We start from the raw sequence: 12,993 nt of genomic DNA, 5'->3' as shown, positions 1-12,993 counted from the left end.
CGCCTAAAACCTTGGATATGTTCGATCTCTTGGAGTTTGTTTTTGGTTTTCAGGTTCTATTTCGTCTACAATATCAACTTTATACCCTGATATTCCATTTTCTTGATGACATATCATATATGTTATAAGGATGCGGCCTTGTTGAATGGAGATCATCTTATTATTCTTGTAGAGATAGGCTGTAGCCTGATGTAGGTACATACCCTGTATCTCTTGCACACTGTGAGAGGGCTTATCACTATGCTACATTATCGATCTGGAATCATTTCTATTCTTGGTATATTTGCTTGTAGGTGATTTAATGGTTAGGAACTTAGGATACCTCTTAATTCTTAAGTAATTTAAGAAAAATCCTAGATTGTCTTGTGTACTCAAATGCTACTGATGTTTTAAAGTTATGCTTTCAGCCTGGCATCTTTCAGTTTGTTCTCACCTATCTGACCTTCAAAAACTGTACAATACGATAGTACTTCTTTTTTTACACTCTGTATTCTTTTTAAAACATTCTATTTTTTTCTCTGTGAATAAATTATATTCAATGAAATTTCTTCCCAGTTTTACAAATTAATTAAGGTAATTGGGCTTTATTTGGTTCCTGGTCTTATTTTGTGCCTCAGAGATGAAGATAATCCCCTGTAGCAAATCATGTACCTAAACCTTTTATATAAGATGTTTGCTAGGCCCAGAGTAAAGGGAGGGCTTCTCCATCGTCTTATGAGCTTAGAAGTTTTTTAACTGATGAAATCTAGTTTTACCATTTTGACCCTCTTTCCGATAGATGCTCACTTATTGTTGTAAAATATTGATCAATTCTTTTTGGAGATTTGTCTACATAATTTTTTGCTTCATAAGTTAACCTCTTGGTATAGGCTATGGTCCATGATCTGCCTGATAGGCACTCGAGCGAAACTTTCTTTAGTAATTCTATGCCCAGAACTGAGCAATCAATATGAAATCAGACCAGTCCAAAAGCAATTGTTGTGCTTCAGTTTGGGTTGTTTTTTACAGGCTGCAAGATTGAAAATAATGGGACTCTATAACTGCTGTGGAATTTTAGTCTCCCCGCGTAGTACGATCTCCGCAACTTGGAAGCCAACCCCACAATCAACAAGATAGAAAACAACCGCAATCAAGAAGAAAGAACACCAAGATTTATTTGGTTCGGTCGACTAACTTCGACCTATATTCATGGGGCAATAATACGATAAATCCACTATGTATCAGGGAGAACTACAAGAGGAACCACTTAACTTTCTTCTCACAATCTCTCAACCTCACATACATAATCAACTATCATATTCTCTCCTAAACCCACTCCTTACAATCATTTGAACGGACGAAGACTACGAAACCCTCTCCCAATATTATAATCTTTTGCATGGATAAAGACTACGAAACCCTCGTCTCTTGCACAATATTCTTGAATCAGGCTACGCCCTCTGCTAACCCTAGATTATAAGAATATTGGCTCTCTCCCTTCTCCTTGGTTTTTCCTTCAGCTTAGAAGAATATATATAGAGGAACCAAAACCCTATCTCTAGCCTAACTTCCTAATTAGAATAAGATTCAAACTCTTAATCATGATGAGACTTAATCTTCTAATCATGATAGATCTCTAACCCTATCTAAATCTAATTTTGATGAAGTTATACAAAGAATTAAGGACACAATCCTAACAATAGCGTGGTCCTTTTTTATAATCACTAGTTTGAAGAGATATAAAGAGAGCATGTGTTCATCATGCATCTGAATTCAGATTCTATAAAGAATCTAGAGGGCAGAGGAAGCCACATTTGCAACAAGAAGCATGCAGATAAAAGCAGCTGATAGCATTTGTTTTCTAATATCTTTACGATAATTGTTTGACCATTCTTATGTTCTTTACAGAACGGCATATTCTTAACTCAACTATGTATTAACTTGTAGAGTTGTACATATGCATATATGTACATACTGCGTAAATATTATACTTTAATACTGTTTATGTAGAATTACAGGTCAGTGCACGGCTTCTTGGGCCAGGTTAGGTTTGTTAACATATCGATCTAGACACAATCCTATCGTTATGATTTGAGAAATCATAGTCCACACCTATTATCAGTATAATATAATCGGTCCAAACCAATCCATTTAGGGCAGATTGTGGCAGTTCTTGGGTTGATATGTTTGAAGTAGTGCCTGTGGGTAGAGCCTTATGGTAAGTTGCACATATGACATCTTGCAGGTATAGAGACTTATTTTCCCCCTAAAACATGGCACATTCACGGATTATCTTCTAAACCAGTGGTGCTATGCTTTGCATTTTGAGTGTCTGGTGAGTGACTGAGTATATGAAGTGCTTAGTAGAATAAGCTTCCTCAGTAAACCTTCCCTCCTTTCTCGTCTTAGGTAGCCTCCTTTGAGCTTATATCCATCACCAACCATTTCAGGCAACCCAAACTGAGCCTTGAGTTAATAGATGATTGAGTTGCCTGAACTCTCTGATATCAGTTTTACCGTTTTAGTTATTGCAGCCCCAAAGCATACTATGAGGTGTGCAACATTTTTAATCATAAACTTGGAATTAATCAATTTTGTATGATGGTCTGGTGCACCTATTTGCCTCATGCAACTAGCTGTTAGGTGTAGCCAACTACGCTTGGCACAGCTAAAGCTAGTCATTGAGAATTCAGTTGACTATCTTGAAATTGAGCTTACTCGATTGGGCTTGTCTAAGCCATTTGGACAATTCTAGGTATTACCTGGTCTTGTCCTTTCATAGTCTACCACTCAGTACACTGAGCTGCCTGGCATCTGGGTAACTAGTTTAGTAGACAACCAGTTGATGGCTAGACCCATATTTTCTTGTTAAAGATTTTAAGTTATGATGTAATATAATCTTGCGGTCAGGTCATTGATCACATTGAGCCTACATCTTTACCGTTGGCTAGGTCATCTGGATAACAAGTGTCGCTTCCACACAGATTCACCCAGAGACTGTGTTCTAAAATATTTTATGAAACGCAGTACACAGCAATAGTACTCTTTGTCCTTGGCTTCTAAGGTACCAATTTGTAGTTTTCAGTAGTTGAAGTCATATGGTTCTATGTTTATAATACTTGAGCTTCCATCTTGAGAGCTTGTAGAAATATTCCCTCTTATATATTCACACAGTTAAACTCAGATTATTACTACACTGAAAGTTAATAATCATATCAATAGAATGTATTCAGTGGTTAAGATTAACGAGATGATATGGCTAATGATACCTTTTGGGATTGACAAGAAGATGCACAACCCTGATGGCTAATGATACCTTCTGGGATTGACAAGGTCATGCACAACCCTGATCAATATGCATTAAGGAACATGCAATGGTAGAGATAAGGCGTCCTGTAAATTAATATGTTTGAAATGGGGGCCATATGGTCTACAACCTATGCTCCTTCTCCTTCTGTGCTATTTTCACTTGCTAGACTTATTACTCTAGGGCTAATATATTACTGTCTGATATTTAAATTTATACTTGCAGAAGGATAACATTCGTAACCAGCGTGAAAATGTAGTTCTTGCCTTAGCAAATGCTCAAGCCCGCCTTGGATTGCCTGTTGAAGCAGAACCAGTGAGTAACATCTCAGTAACCTATTGGAGTTTACATAAGTTTTCTATCTCAACTTGTTTTTTGCTCGACCATGCTTTCAATTCCAACTTAATATTATTTTTAGAAATGTCAATAGCCTAATGGGGTCATAGTGAACACTCAATTTTGAGGGGACTGACATAGACAGCTTAAGAGAATTTTCTTAAGATTGTATGGCTCAAGATTCAAATTCTCCGAAACATTGTTTGCCTCTATTTCCTAGTAGGCCTAGGCAGCTTCTATTATTCTTTGGAGTCTTCTATTATTCTTTGATTTCCTTTTTTTTTTATGTTTTGTCACATGGTGTGAAAGCTTGTTTGTTTTGAGGCTGGTTGCGAACACATTTGAAAAACAAGGCTACATTTTTCTTTGGAAACTTTATGCACACATGAGATGTTAGACATGAACATCATGATAACATATTGAGCAGTGGCTTCAGTATGTATGTATGTATAGTGCTTGTGAAAATTTTTATATGGTCAAGTGCATGCGTGGGGAAGACGTTTATTATTTTGTGAACTAGATATTTCAGCTAGAAAATTAATAGAGCATATATGGTGGAAGTGGGACTGGATAATACTAAAGTAGTTACTAAATCCGCAAATTTCAAAAGAATACACAAACAAGGTGAGTTAATAGAAAATTATGTCTTCATTATATGGCCTTCGAGTTCAATTTGGCTGGTCAAAAGTGAGAGGTGGATCTTCGTATCATGTAAGATTCTTTGAATGGTATTTACTGATGGATCAGCACCAATTATAGACTTCAAGCGAGGACAGTTTTGGATGCAAGATGTTCTCACTCATGCTGCAAAACAGACCACGTCCATCACTGCGGTTGGGGCCTACAGTTTGAAAAGCTTTTAGTTATCTCTTGCTAACTCTGCATTTAAAAATATATGATTTGTTGCATATCTTAGTTCTTTTTTCCCCTTAACAAAATTATCCACATCTATTCCTTTATACAAATAGGAGGATCAGAGAATTCCTATTCATGCTACAGTAAATTCAACAGTAAAATATTCACTGCAGCATGAACAGCAGTATTATCACTGTAGCACACTGGAACACTGTAGTAATTAGCAATTCGAGGAACTTGCGTTTGCTGTTATGAAAAGTACCATTATTACTGTAGCACGGGAACACTAGCATTTTCAAAATGTGAGATGATGTAGCAATTCAAAATTACTGTAGCATTTAAGAAACACGATTGCTGTAGCATGAAAAAATTTATCGTCGTGCTTTGCACGGACCGCAAACTAGTTTCTTTTTAAATGTAAAATGTTAACCCTTGCTGAATAATTTTGGAGGTGCTGAATTAGTCATGATCGTTAAAATTAACCAATGTTTATTTTATTTGAAATTTCTGGGTTACCAAAATGTAATATATAAAAGCTGAATGTAAGAGATACTGAATGGGTGAAGGTGAACCAAAGGCAATGTGGTTCATACTCACATTACAGACTAATGTTCTTTTTTAAAGGCTTAGTTTAAAAATATCTGGTCTAGAAGTATACTATTCACGTCTTTGGTTTTCATAATTGTCCACAAGTCAATTATGGTAATTTTGAGAGAGATATATTTTAAACAATGTTACATGCAGAAAATTGATGAGAAGGCTATCACTGAAGTTTTTCTGAAAGTGCTTGCCAATTATATAAAGTGGTGCAGATACTTGGGTGTCCGAATCGCATGGAACAGGTAATGGTAGACTAGCTACATTTTCTTAGAGATATTTCTTTTCTTCATGATTATTAATTTGCAAACTTATTTAACAGCATGGAAGCAATTAATAAGAACAGAAAGGTCATTTTGATATCTTTATACTTCCTGATATGGGGGGAAGCTGCCAATGTTCGTTTTCTTCCTGAATGCATTTGCTACATATTTCACCATGTAAGTATTTTTTACTATGTTTTGTAAAAGTTAAAGTTGCTTATAGTGGGGACTGAGGTGATAGCTTGATTTGATTAGGAACAAGTCAACTTTGTGATTCTTCCTATCCTAATCTCTATATTTTAACAATTCAGTCAAGCTTCCAGACTTAAACCTATGATGTAGGTATTGTTCCTTGGTTGGTTGACACTATATAAACTGGTTACACCACTAATATTTGCTATCTACATAACCAATATGTTGACTTTTAAGGATGTTACCTTGCTCTTAATGGAAACTGAGCAATGATCCCTGCAGATTGCAAATGTGTCTATCTTACCTTCATACATTTTAAAACATGTTGGGGGAAAGCTGGTCGAAAACTCAAATCCCGAAGAAGTTTCCTATTGACGACCTGAAGACATTTATAACAAAGCTATACCCCTTGATATCATATCTGATTCAGGTTAGGTTATAGTATCTGCAGACTACTAGCATGTCAATAGAAGATTGTGATGAGTGTACTAGTATGTTTAACTCTTGATGCTTCAACTATTTTGTCCTTTGTGGAAGTTAAGGGCAATTTATGATTCCCTGCCACAATTTTTGTTTGGAAGAAAGGAGCAGGGTGGCCATCATTTTTATTTAATTTGACGATTAGGACACTGATTTAACTATTTTCTCTTGCAATTATTCTTGTTATCTATCATTATTTTTTTAATTAAGAATAGATACAATTTATGTTCGCAAATTTTTATCTTCTGTAATCGAATTTATCACTTGTATTGTGTATATGTACATATATAATTTCTATATGTGCAGTGGTGACGCAGAAGTTAACTAATGAGTTTCATTGAGTATATTTTTGAAATTACCATGCAGATGGCAAAGGAATTGGATGCAATCCTGGATCAACCTGAAGCTGTTCCAGCAAAGAGCTGTACTACTAGCGATGGTGTTGTGACGTATCTTCAGCTAATTATTACTCCTATTTATGACACTATGGCAGCGGTAGGTCCATCTTCTACAAGCGCTAAACAATAGCTTATCTCTGTATGCTATTACAGCACTTATCATTCTTTGTGCTTTCTTAAAACTTCAATGACTTACCTCAGGGTTGTCACTGTCGTAATTCTCTTGTTCTGACAAAGTTGTGGTCTTTTGTGGACAAGAAGTACCTTTGCATGTCTTGTTTTTGTAACAGTTACTGAACTGCTTTCAGTTACTAGGTGGTATTCTATTTATAAACTAAATTCTTTTGTAGCTGTGTAGAGTTCGACCCTTCTTGAGATTTCCATTCCAGGAGCTGCTCTTAGTGGTTTTTAATACTTTATAAATTGATTATCCTTTGTATTTTTTCTCCTTATTTAACAAGATATAGATGTATATTGAATGATCATAATCAACATCAACTTTGTCATATTCTCTCGTATTTGAAACACCTGTTTATTCTTATTTGCACTTGAAAACTGAAGAATCATAGTCACACAGCTTTGTCTACTTTGAAACATGAAAAGAAGAAAATTGAGAATCTACTTTATTGATTTTTTGAGTTGTTGCTATATCAAAATATACTTGCATTGGATTATTTGTAATTTATGCAAATGTTCTTAAACTTCGGTTTTTCTTTTAATCAAGTAATCAAGTTGCAAGATCCTCGGGTGAAGTCTTTGAATCATTGTATTCATAGATATATTGGATGTGGCTATCAGTTTAATTGTTTGTTAATTGTTTTGATACTTCAATGTATGACGTCTTGGGTATTAACCTGTGTGTCCTGATCTTCAAATGGAAGACTTTTCCAGAATAATCATTATAGATGTTACTTAAAGCTAATGCCTGTGAGGTCATCTTTATTTTTTAAATCTTAAAAGTTTTTATTTTGGCACTTCTGCTTTTCTTTCATGCCTAAAAAATGGGTGACCTTAACCGACATCAAATTATCACCTCCTTTTTTTGTAGACCTATTGTCGGAGAAGAAATTTGGAGGATTGCTCTCTTTTGGATGAGCTTAAGCTGATAACTAATTGCTGCATGAGCTTAACCTGATAACTAATGGTTGCATGGGAAACAATCATAAGATGAACATTACAACAACTGAATGCGTAATGGGCTGAGGTTATTTTTGTTTTTTAAGCCTCGAAATTTTATCTATCCCTCTGTCCCTTTTCTCATGCCTCAGAAATGGATCAGCTAGTCTATTGAAAAATTTTCATCTTCCCCCCTTATTGTAGACTATAATGTACTAGGAGAAACTGGAGGATTGCTCTGTTGCTGCCAGCATAGCCTGCTTAACTGATAGGATTACACTTGTCAACTGGCCTAGTATGTTGTAGAACAAGCTGTTCTTAGTCATTAATTTCCTTGGCCATGAGTTGACTCGAAGACTGTTATCAAGTTAACAATTAATCCCAAGATTTCATGGGATAGTTCCTCCCACTGAGCCTTCTCAGTAAAAAGGTGTTACAGTGCTACTCTGCTATGAAAGTTCGACGCAGACATATTTACATGATCATGGTGTCCGTTTCATGTATGTGGTAAGAAATATGATTAATTCTATTGTTTGTTTCCGCTTGCTGTTTTTTTAGCTTCTTCCTTCCTTAATCTACTTTTACATTGAATCAGTTCGGTACTTTTACATTGAAACCACAGATCTGGATTTCTGGTCCCATACTTGTTTCTTTACCATAATTTTACTTCTGGCTTTTCCCTTGCTTGTTTGAGGGTGTTCCACAACTGGTTTGATTTTATCTCATAACATGGTGTTGTTTTGCTTGCTTAATTATTATGTTAAGAGGCTACTTTATGATTGTTCAAGTGATATGACTTGATTCTTCAGTCATAAAAATCTCATGCCTTTATTATCTGTCAGGTGTGTCTTTTCATTAAGAACAGTATGCTAATTGTTTTTTTTTGACATTTTTGATTAGTGAACAAATATTGTGGTAGGTTTTCTTTTTCTTAAAATTTAATGCATATATTTGCTATTATTTTCAGGAAGCTGCTCGAAACAATAATGGTAAAGCCGCACATTCAGCATGGAGGAATTATGATGATTTCAATGAATATTTCTGGTTTGTCCCCTCTTTATTTTTTATTTTTACCGGTGATAAAAAGGTTCTTACTTCTTGTAATGGTGAATTGCAGGTCACGTTCTTGCTTTAAGTTGGGTTGGCCTTTAAAACTAGATTCTTCATTTCTGCGGAAGCCAAAGAATTGGAAGAGAGTAAGTACTAAGATGCTATGCCAGTATTCTTTATGCTTGTTATGGGCACACACAAATTGAACTAGTATGTTAGTAGTTTGTACTCAAGTCTGGGTAAAATGTCTTGGGCCTTAATAGATGTTGCTTAGATCATATGCCTATGCCTAGTTATATTTTTATCAATATTTGGCCTTGATTAACTTTTGTCAATAGCACCTCTGTTTGTTCTATGTGCTCTTAAAATGTCTTGTTTTATTAACTGACTCATCTTCCAAGGGCGATAACATGATATTTTTTCTCAATTTATTATTATTTACTATAATGAGATTATTATGAGGCGAGTATTTGGTTGGCATTATTATTATTTATATTGTAGCATCCAAGGGGGACATTTACATATTTATATAATTTACAGTTGTAGATGGTTCTCCTTTCAAAAAGTTTAGGAATTTCTGGTTGATATGCAGGATTTCACCCAACAAAAAAATTGAACATGTTGGACATATCTGGGAAAAATATAAGCTTCCATCCACGTTCAACACTTGCAAATTCTTAACTATTTGTTGCAAAGACGGGGTGTTCTGTCCAATGGTCTCACATTCTTAGTAATCTTTATTATCAGATGTGCTGTTTTTTTTCCAACTCAGCTGCTATATTATTTAAGATACAAGGTTTTAGATTAGTGTAGAACCAAATATTAAATTGCTCATAGTGAAGTTATTTTTTTTATGCTTGTTCAACTCAAGTTCTGATAGTAACCTGTGCGCTTGTTTACCACGCATCAAAGGTCTGTAGGGCAATAATACTCGGGGCATGTTTAAACATATGCAACATTGAGATTCATGATCATGAACCGATAAGACAAACTATTTGACCTTTTATTCACAATTCATAGTTAGTTTATAGTTGGAAACATTTTCATCAAGTCATCTCATTAATGCACAATCATATAACTATCCTACTTCATCGTACTCCATTATTATCACCTTTCATGAATATGCATGGAAACTACAAAGTAGTAGACTGCAGTTATGCCAATAATATATTGTAGTTGGATCCCTTAGTTTTCCCCACAATATTATGATCCTGTATAGGGTGATCATGATATCAAAATCTGTAAAACTTTTACCTTTTTTAACTGTAAAAACATTTCCCATAATTTGAGTTCCATTTACCAAACTCAATTATTGATATCCAGAATATAATGCTTCTGTATCGATAGCCCGCTTCTCTCTAGAAAGATGGCGTGCGTATCCATCTTCATCTGACACGATTTTTGGCTACAATTGTTTCTTGATTTTTGTTTACTTCTTGTAGTGTTTAGAAATGTTTCGTTATGTAGACATATGACTTCCTTTTATTGGCATAATCGTCTATATCTACACGACATCTATGCTGGGTTACATCTTACATGTTTGGCACAAGTAAATGTGTAAGGACCATTTTGTAAATCATTGTGATATTCAAATAATAATATTCTTCTCCTAGATTGCCAGAGTTCAAAATAAATAAGTCATAAGTTAGGATTTCCAGTTCTAGTTACCACTGAGAGAATTTCAGGAAGTTCATCTGTGATTTCTGGGTTCTTCATACATCATTTTTTTTGGCTTCAAGTAGACCTCCAGTGGTAGAATGTTATGTCTTCATGGGGCTTTCTGTTCTCTTGGCCATTCCATTGGTGGTAAAAACTTAACTGATTATGATTATGAGGATCGTGGTGGTGGTGGTAAAGTTTCTGGGAATTCATTTTTTTCTTTTCTTTTCTATTCTCTTCTCTTTTAAGTATTTTTCTTGTGAAACTGGATTCTGAAAATGAATTTTACTTTAAACATACTTATACCATTAAAATGCACATGTATAGCACATTATCATGTGTAGATTTAAGAGCTATTGAATCCAATCCGTGTCAGACAATAACAACCATGTGCTGCAGATGATAGATAAATCTAGACGATCAAGGCAGATGTAGTTTTCTATTTATCTTCTATTGGATGGATCTAACCTTTTCCCCCTTTGGCAGACAGGGAAAACAAGCTTTGTTGAGCACAGAACATTCTTGCACTTATATCGCAGCTTCCATCGCCTCTGGATTTTTCTTTTCTTAATGTTTCAGGTCTAGCATCAATCCGAAACTGTAGTGGCATATGTTCACTGGCAACATTGAAGTTTGATGTGTTCTTTTTGGTACATATCTTATGCAGGTTTTAACAATCATAGCTTTCCACAAGGGAAATATCAACTTGAGTACCTTTAAAGTTGCACTCAGTGTTGGACCGGCCTTTTTTATCCTAAACTTTTTGGAGAGTATGTTTCCATCTCTTCTTAATCTCTCGATGGTTTGTTGCAAGGCACCGATTGTATGTTGCTTTGAAATGTTTGGAGCTTACAGCACTGCTATCTCTTGTTTTAACTATACTTTTCCATTATTCTATAGGCTTTCTAGATGTTTTCCTCATGTTTGGAGCTTACAGCACTGCTAGAGGTTTTGCTATTTCAAGATTAATTATTAGGTTCTTTTGGTTCGGCACCTGTTCTGCATCCATAATGTATCTTTACCTGTAAGTGTTTGATGGGTGCCTGATGTGAACTACTCCATTATTCCATATTAGAGTTCTCTGTTTTATCCCGTTTCCTAAATATGTTATTTAGAGCTTTAGATCTTACATGTGTTTGTTTGCCCCATAATAAATTAGTATTCCTTAAACTGTTTTCAGGAAAGTTATGGATGAAAGGAATAGCAGGAACTCAGATTCAACATACTTTCGTATCTATATTCTTGTTTTGGGAGTTTACACAGCCATCCGCATTGCCTTTGCTCTTTTAGCAAAAATTCCAGCTTTGCACACTGTCTCGGAGTTATCTGATCGGTGGCCCTTTTTTCAGTTTTTTAAATGGATTTACCAGGTATGTTAGTTTGGTTTCTTCCTATGATGGGCTACAGTATGCTTTCATCATTTGTTGCCTAAAAAGTTTTGCTATTGCTTTTCTTTTCAGGAGCGATATTTTGTCGGGCGTGGTCTTTATGAAAAGACAAGTGACTACTCCAGGTTATTTAAATATATTTATGAAGATACTGATTTTTTTCCTTCAAAATTTCTTTGTTTAGTGGCTCCGTTCCATTTTTCTTCATGAGTTATAACTGACTTGAAGATACGTTTTGCCTTTTTGTAGTTGTGATGCACTACCATTTATCATTCTAGTGGATATACTTTGTCAATGACTGAATTCACCATTGTTTAGTATTCAAGTAGCACTTAATTCCAGACAACTTTTCTTCTTTTAAATGTGCTAGTTTTTCTTAATTTTTTGTGGTGTTCAATTTTTATTTGGTGCATTTTGACAACAACATGAAACTCACTTTTTTGACTATCACTAATTTTGATATGGTCCATTCCGACAAGGGATGTGGGTTCTGTTTGAGTCTGGTTACTGGTAGTTTCACCACCCAATGCATTGGATATTCTTTTAGCATCATCAATTTTTGAGACCCTAAGATACTTTTTAGCTTCTTCCTTCTTTTTGGAGAGATATTGTTCTTTAAAATATCGTACCATTGTTGCTTGCTGAAATTGGATTGGTCATTGGACTTCTACTAACGTTTGCAAACTTGATGTCTTCAAGAGGCATATTTGTGAAGGGGAAAGGAAAAAGTTAATATAAAGGAAACGAGAGTATTCTATAAGGAACGTTTTTTGAGATGTGTAATTTTAAAACGCCTCGCTTTATGTTTATGCCTTCTTGTAAATAATTATGTCATTTATACCATTTAACGCTGAAGTCTAAGATTGTAGCCTTATCAAAAGCTTACAAAAACCCTGTATCATTGACCAAGTTGTTAAGTTTAACTGCGAACTGCTATGATTCTTTTCCAGTTGTCTTCTAGATTTTGTATGATTGTTTGAATACATTAAACGATTCTTGGGGTCATGTTGTCTGTGCTGTGCCTGTGATGCTTTACTGTTTCCATGCGTGAATGTGGCATAACTGCACTAATAATTTATAAGAGGTTTGATGTCAAGTTGGTAGTCTGATATCTCACATTGGGTTATTTACAATGCAGATACGTGCTTTTCTGGTTGGTCATATTTGCGTGTAAATTTACTTTTGCATATTATCTTCAGGTAAGTACCTTTGATTTTATTTGTAATTTTCTCTTTAATATCACTGTTGCCATTGCTTTGTTTCTTTCAGATAAGGCCGCTTGTACAACCAACCAATATAATTGTACAGCTACATGATTTGAAGTACTCTTGGCATGATCTTGTTTCAAAGGGTAGGCATTTTTCATTTTGTGT

The 12,993-nt window shown here is 35.0% G+C and overlaps 1 protein-coding gene across 1 annotated transcript in view; it reads left to right on the top strand.

The window, feature by feature from the left end:
* Positions 1-12,993, top strand: part of LOC109822875 (callose synthase 10-like) — a 51,177-nt gene that overhangs the window by 4,846 nt on the left and 33,338 nt on the right. Inside the window, 14 exon segments of the mRNA XM_020389135.1 lie at positions 1-53; positions 3,512-3,601; positions 5,222-5,319; positions 5,397-5,514; positions 6,376-6,504; positions 8,491-8,567; positions 8,641-8,719; positions 10,719-10,811; positions 10,900-11,002; positions 11,133-11,256; positions 11,413-11,602; positions 11,693-11,745; positions 12,759-12,819; positions 12,890-12,971. The exon segment at positions 1-53 is cut by the window's left edge and continues 32 nt beyond it. Coding sequence (XP_020244724.1) covers positions 1-53; positions 3,512-3,601; positions 5,222-5,319; positions 5,397-5,514; positions 6,376-6,504; positions 8,491-8,567; positions 8,641-8,719; positions 10,719-10,811; positions 10,900-11,002; positions 11,133-11,256; positions 11,413-11,602; positions 11,693-11,745; positions 12,759-12,819; positions 12,890-12,971 — 1,350 coding nt within the window.

The sequence above is a fragment of the Asparagus officinalis genome, chromosome 8, assembly GCF_001876935.1.
Source record: "Asparagus officinalis chromosome 8, Aspof.V1, whole genome shotgun sequence".
Classification (NCBI taxonomy): domain Eukaryota; kingdom Viridiplantae; phylum Streptophyta; class Magnoliopsida; order Asparagales; family Asparagaceae; genus Asparagus; species Asparagus officinalis.
The sequence above is the reverse complement of the archived record's forward strand: the minus strand, read 5'-3'. Positions and strand labels throughout refer to the sequence as shown.